Here is a 7039-nt window from a genome sequence, read left to right on the forward strand (position 1 = left end):
ATAGTTAACAAATTTCAGTACAAGGTCTTCAAAGAATCTTGAAATTTCTTAAGTGAAAATCCTATGCTGTGTATCACAGTGTGAGTTTTAGTAGTTGAAGAACTACTTATTGTTTATTGGCATGGAATTATATGAAATCTCAAAGGACTAGGAATGCTAAAAAGACAGAACTGGTAACAATTTTATTTGTAACTGACCAGTAGGATGAACTGTTACCATCCACTTGGCATGTGGAACAGAGAAAAAAGCCTCGATACCCAGTTGATAATAAAAACCAGAAAAGCTTATCCATCCTGTCAATACACCAGAAAATTTTTAACTTTTAATGGAAGCTATCTTGTCATTTATGATACTTAGCATCATCCTGTGGGCCTAACGTTACAAGCTGCCAGTAAATTCCACAGCTCCTTATAAAACATAACAAAACTTCAGACACATTCATTTTCTCTGAATCCCAAATCACTGATGGAAAGACACTGATCCAGCAGGTACACTGGGCAATTGAGCTAGCTGAATGAGAAAAAAACACACTGTGCAGAAATTACGGGGTGTTTCCAAACCTCGAGGATTTTTCTATTTCTCTGCCTCTCAAGCCAAACCAGGGTAGATAATGCTTCCCAAATCATTTGAACTCTGCCATTGTACCTCCACTCTTTTTTTGTCCATCCCAAATGGTCTGCACTGTATCACGTGGTTAATGTGAAAAGAGATCTTTCTGTTTGATTATCTCAGATAAAACCTGGAGAAGTCAGATTAAGGCGAGCTTTCAACTAATGCTGTGTGCTTTCTCTGCTGTGCACTTCCCTAAAGTCTATTGCCAAGTACCTTCTACACAAAGCCAATCTGGAAGTGTGTTAGGAAATACAGAGAATTTATGGGCAACTCAGATATTTATTCTCCTTTGTGAACATAAAACAAAGATTCCATGGAAATCTCTGCAGAGACATCAGCTGCACAGGTGTAGGATCTCCCAGGCTTGGTGAAGACAGAATGGAAAAGGATGCCTTAATCCCTTGACATCAAGATAACACACAGCGCCAATAACAATCCCTAGTAAGTAGGGCTTTCAGAATTTGAACAATGTGCACCTCCGTAAGATTCAGGTGCCCTCCCCTGAATCTATAAGGTTGATTGACAGGAATGATGGACAGGAGACTGAGTCACCTCAGGAAATCTCAACATGTATTCTTTCCCAGAATTCACTCTGATCTTAATTACAAGCATGACATACAGTATATATTTGTGAGTTATTAATGAGATTTCAGCATGGTGAGTGTGACTACAGGTCAGGCCAGAGGATTCAATGTATATGTGCACTTGTATAAAGCATCAAATGTTTCCTGAGTTAGTGTTGAATCATTTTCTAACTCTTCAGACAGTGGAAGGATTGGCTATAAGATGCTGTTTAAAATAAAAAGATGGAAGGGAGTGACTTTCTCAGCTCCACAGTTTTTAGCTATAGTCATTCTTTTCATAGGAGACACAAATAAAAACTCCACTAATGGAGACTTAGAAGAAATAAACAAATTCATCAAAGTAACAAGTTACAAAATTAGTACAGAAGAATCAGTAGCATTTCTACAGACCAACAATAAATTTACGGGGAAGGAGGCAGGAAAACAAACCCATTCATAATAGCTTTGAAATTTTTTCAGTAGCCAGCAATAACCTAATGAAGGTAGTGAAACATTTATTATAAAAAAAATTAAGAGTCTGAAAAAAAAGAGCGAGACCCTGAGACTCAGTGCCATGCAGGGGCTACTGCGGGGAAAACCAGATGCCAGGCTTTTCTCATGAGTTGGCACCATTCACGGACTGCAGGGGAAGAACAACAAGAAGTCACCAAGAAGCAAGCCCTCCCTATGACTCAGTACCATGCACAGGCTGCTACAGGAAGAACCAGACACCAGCCTTTTCCCATGAGTGGCACTATTTGCAGACTGCAGGGGAGGAGAACAAGAAGTTAACAAGAAGCAAGCCCTCCCTACAAGTGTTATGCATAAGCCAGCAGGAAGAAAACCAGATGCTAGCCCCTTCCAGGGCATGGACTGGGGAACAAGAGCCAAATTCCACTCCTGGCTGTACCCCACTGTAAGCAACTGGCTGATTTGGAGGAGAAACACAAGCTGTGAGTATAGCTGTTACAAGCTTAATGCTTATAGTGTTTAGTGCACCACTGACTTTGCAGACCTAAAATTGGTAATCTGATCATCTATTCAGGGGAAAACAATGCGCAATGTAGCACCTATGGATGATCTCCTTCTGCAGGTGCTAGCCATTGTTAATTGTCTATTATCTTTTTTTGAAGTCTTGTATCATTTTCATTGTTTTGTTGGATTTCATTCTGTTTTGTCTTGATTTTATTATATCTGATGGCATGGGCAGCTATTTCAAGGATAAGATATATTATGGTAGCCATTTTGGATTTATTACTATCTTGTTTTGAAGTCCTTTATTGTGTTTTGTTTTTATTGGTTCTATTCTGTTCTGTTTTGCATGATTTTTACTGTGTCTGAGAGTATGGGCAGTTATTTTGAAGACAGCAAGAGGCCTATGGTAACCAGTGTTGATTTCCTATTAAATTGCTTTGAAATCCTGTATCAGACTGTTTTGTTTTGATTGGCTTTATTGTTTTATTTTGCTTGGTTTCATTCTCTTTAAAATAACAATTACAAAAGAGATTTAAGAGGTATCAGAAAGTGAAAAAACATCCCACATACCTAGATGGAAAGAAGTAATACTGTCTAACTAACCATATTATCAAAAACAATTTATAGATTTAATACAGCCTCTATGTTTCTTTCTTGCTTTTTCACTGTTAAGACATAATATGCAACACCCACAAATGTAAGGAGGAAAAGTTTACTTTGGATCATGGTTTAGAAAGGGTTCAGTTTTTATCAAATTGAAAAGCTTCTGCACAGCAAGGAAACAACCTTGGAAACAAGGAAACAAAGGAGTGAAGAGACAAACTGTTGGAAATAAGCACTACACTCAATTTATTGGCAGACAATAAAGCACTCAGACACCAAAAAAATCTCAACAAGTCTATATACTTTGCAAAAGGACACAAGCTTGTGGTAGCAGGTGTGCAGGACAAGGAGAGTTGTAGATTCCAAATTCAGGAAGAGGAGCTGACCTCTTTCCTACTGGCTGATGTAGAGGTCAAAATCTATCCTGATTGGCTCAGAGAAGTCAAAGGGGAATCAGAGGAGTTGCTGAGGAGAAAGAGCAAATTGGAAGAGGGGAGGGTTTGGAGAACAGAAAATATTCCCTTGATAAGATATCTTTGGTGTTTAGCTGTGTGATGAGGATTGGAACTGAGTGGGCATTTTCTGTAACTTAGTGTGTTGAGAAAGGGCTATCTAGGAAGGGCTAGCATCCAAGATGGGTTCGCTCCTGTTTGATAGAAAAGACATAACTTATTGTTTCCCATACAACATACAGAATGGGAATATTTCCCCAGTTATTCCTCAGACAGATGACTAATTGCTAGAATATACAAAGGAAAAAATACAATATCCAAAGAACTCAAAAAATTATAACCACCAAATGAACAATTCATTAAAAATGGACAGTTGAAATAAACAGCCTCAAAACAATGAAAATGAATGGCTAGGAAGTCATGAAAAAGTTTTCTGCATCTTTGGCCATAAAAGAGATGTAAATAAAAACAATTTTGAGATTCCATCTTACTCCACAAAAAAAATGGCTATCCTCAAAGACTCAAACAGCTATAAAAGCTAGTAAAGTTGTGAGGGGGAAAAAAAAACCCCTTCTTTACTGTGGTGGGAATATAAAGTAGTGCAAGTATTATTAGAATCAGCATGGAGATTTATCAAAAAACTAAAATTAGTATTTCCATTCAACCCTAATGTACCACTACTGAGTATCTTCCTAAAAGAGTTGAGGACATAATATTATAGTGATGTATCCACATGTATGTTTACAGCAGCATAACATATAACAGCTAAATCCTGGTAGTTCCCTATATATCTATAAACAAAGGAATAGATAAAATGTGGTATAAATACGTAATGAATGTCTTAGTTACTTTCTTGTTTCTGGGGCAAATTAAATTAAAGGAGGAAAGGTTTATTTTAGCTCATAGCTTGCAGAAGTTAGTTCATAGTTGGCTGGCTGAACTATGAAGCAGTATGGCAAACATGCATGGCAGAGAAGATACAGTTCATGGCTTGGCAAGTGGAAAGAGCAGAAGCAAATCTGCTTATCTTTTTCATTTCATTCAGGCAATAAGCCTATTGGTTGCTGCCACTAACAGCAAGAATGGGTCCTCTGTCTTCAGTAAATCCATTTGGCCACACCCAGAACTATACTACTTCAATCAGCGGACTGATACAGAAGTTACTGCATTTCTATAATTTATATTCACATACCCTAGATCATCTACCTCTGAAAAATTCCACATATTACTGTATAAGGTTTTCAGGAACATATAGATACAAACTATAATACTAGAATACTACTGAGCCATAAAGGATATTGAACCATTTTTATAAAATGGATGCAACTTGGGACCATAATGCTAAGTGAAATGTCAGACCCAGAAAATTCAGTATTGAGTGGTTTTTCTCACATGTGGAACTTATGAGAAAAGTATAAATAAGGTATACATCAAAATAAAGACAATAGGAAGCATGGAGATGGATTTTGTGTAGCTAGGAAGGGATCTGAAGATGGGAAGAGACAAGGGGAAGGTGAGGTCAAGGGGAAGTAAAAAGCCTCAAGATTCTATATGTGTATGTACCAATTTTACATGGTAAGTGTATCACAAACACATACTAATGAAAAATTAAAGAAGAGTTTTAAGGAATTAAGAGGTATTTATTCCTTTAAAATAAACCAGTCAAAATAAAAAGCAAACCGAAGACTTAGACACAAATTAGTGACAATCTCCAAAAAAGGAGACCAAAGGACAAAGAGTTTGAGGAATTTCAGGAAGAAAACCAACAACAACAACACCAAAAACCAAACACAGACAAGGAGTAAGTTAACAAAGAAAATAACATAATTTCCTCAAGCTGAAAGATACAAATTTCCAGATCAAATGTATGCATTGAGTAGACTATTGTGAAATTTGGGACAGGTATATTAGCAGACATTATTTTCCTATTTTGCATTCTTTAATACTTCACAATATTGTATAAGTCATATGGAAGATTTTAAGATATAAAGACAAAGCCAGGTGTTGTGGGTGCGCATGTCATTCCAGCACTCAGGAGACTGAGGCAAGAGGACCATTGCAAGTTCAAGAGCAGCCTAGCTACAACTGAGCTCAAGGCCAGCCTATATTGCATAGGGAGACCCTGTCTCAAAAAGGACACACACACACACACACACACACGCACGCACACAAAGTTATAAGACAAAATATGATACGATAAAAACTATGAACAATGTTTCAATAGAAAATTATCAGAAGACACTTTTTCATTAATCTCCCTCAAAATCCTGCAGCATCAGTTTGAACACACTTACACATCATTCTTGCCATCTTACAAAGCTGTCTTGGAAGTAATCATTCCTGGTGGCCTTAAAGTCCTGAATCAATTCAAAATGTTTACATCAACTTCTGTCAAATAAAAACATTTCAGTGTTTATCATCAACCACATTTGTTAGATTTACCACTGTTTGCTGTATGACCTTTCACCAAAGTTGAAATGGCCATGTAAGGTAAACAGTTTGAATTAATGCACGATGACATTGAGGTAGCCACAACAACACCACTACAGACCTGAGAGAGGTCTTCCAGAACTGCATCAGAAAGTGGCAAGAATGATGATATAAGCGTGTTTAAGGTGATGGAGTATTTTGAATGGAGTTAATGACAATGTGTCTTCTACCGTAGCAGTTGCTTTAAAATTTACACATTTATGGAATGTTTTGATCACATCTCATAAAGGCTATTACAAATAAGACAGAAACAAAGCTAAATAATATCCTTAAGTTAATTTTAACCAGGCCTTTTACTTTTTCAAGTGAACACCCTGAAGTAAAGAGGGAGCAAACTGACAAGAGTAAAGAGACCTGGTACAATCGATATACAAAAATAAACATGATAGATAGGAAACATACATTAAATTTTTAAAAAGTGAAAAAGTACATTAAACATATCAATAATCACATTAAATATGTCAATTATGTTTCCTTCCTTGGAAAAATTTACTTCTGGCTGCTGAAAACCAAAATTGAGTTATGTACTACTCAGAAGATGTAATTTAAATAAGAACAAAAACGTTTCTCACCATCCCATTAAACTCCTTTTGCCTTGATACGGATCCTGTAAGATCCACCTTCAACTAACTCTTCTACCTCCAGTTTCTTGATTTTTTTTATAATGGTTTTTCTTTTAGAAATAAATATTCTGCTAATGAAGCATATACAGTACGCTGCTAGGTCTACGGGAAGGGAGTAACCTCATCCCTCTTTCTGTAGCTCCTCTCCTCTCTTTCATCTGCCTGTTCTCACAGCCAGCCACGCCTCATTCATTTTAAAAAGTTCTAGTGAAAAAAATCAGCTGTACAGTAAATTATACAGTGCTATTCTAAATATGAATTAGGAAGACTGAAGAAAATTACCCATTTTAGGTATAAGTATGCTTTTGTAGGATGTTGGATTAAAATAATGGAACAAGACATAAGGGACTGAGAAGGGAGTAGAGGAAAGTTAAACATCCCGCAGCCGAGATTTACCAATAGCCCCGCCCCTGCCACGCCCTCTGGGCCTGCCCGCCCAACCAGCGCAGCCTCTCCACAGCCCTCAGAGACACACGCGAGCCCTACCCCGCTCACGCTCGGGCCCGCCCACCCTCAGGCTAGCGGGTCCGAGACTGCCGGCTGCGGCTCCACCTTCCCGGCCGTTTTGGACCTCACCCTCTCCTCCATCTCTTCAGAGAGAAACTAAAATTTCTCCTTCAGGCTGGACGAGGAAGGGACGAGTCCTTCCCTAAACCTGAAGGCACGAGACCTCGCGTCCGCTCTCCGGCGGTCCCTAGTCCGGAAGCGGAAGTGCGTTGGA

At 38.1% G+C, this 7039-nt stretch overlaps 1 protein-coding gene across 5 annotated transcripts in view; it reads right to left on the minus strand.

The window, feature by feature from the left end:
- The window catches only part of LOC100731866 (zinc finger protein 14-like), a 49183-nt gene extending 42164 nt beyond the window's left edge, over positions 1–7019 (minus strand). The window contains exon 1 of one of the 5 annotated variants that reach the window (XM_063243440.1): positions 6895–7019. Coding sequence is in view for 2 of the 5 variants with exons in the window: in XM_063243444.1 (XP_063099514.1) it covers positions 6895–6906 (12 nt within the window). In the remaining 3 variants the exon portion in view is untranslated. Of the gene's footprint in view, positions 1–6267; positions 6669–6804 lie in introns of those variants that run through there. The other 4 variants (XM_063243444.1, XM_063243466.1, XM_013158269.3 and 1 more) reach the window with 4 other exon arrangements.
- Positions 7020–7039: the final 20 nt, after the last annotated feature.

Source organism: Cavia porcellus, unplaced genomic scaffold, assembly GCF_034190915.1.
Source record: "Cavia porcellus strain 051 isolate PalLab524CR breed Dunkin Hartley unplaced genomic scaffold, mCavPor4.1 scaffold_2, whole genome shotgun sequence".
In the NCBI taxonomy this organism is placed as follows: domain Eukaryota; kingdom Metazoa; phylum Chordata; class Mammalia; order Rodentia; family Caviidae; genus Cavia; species Cavia porcellus.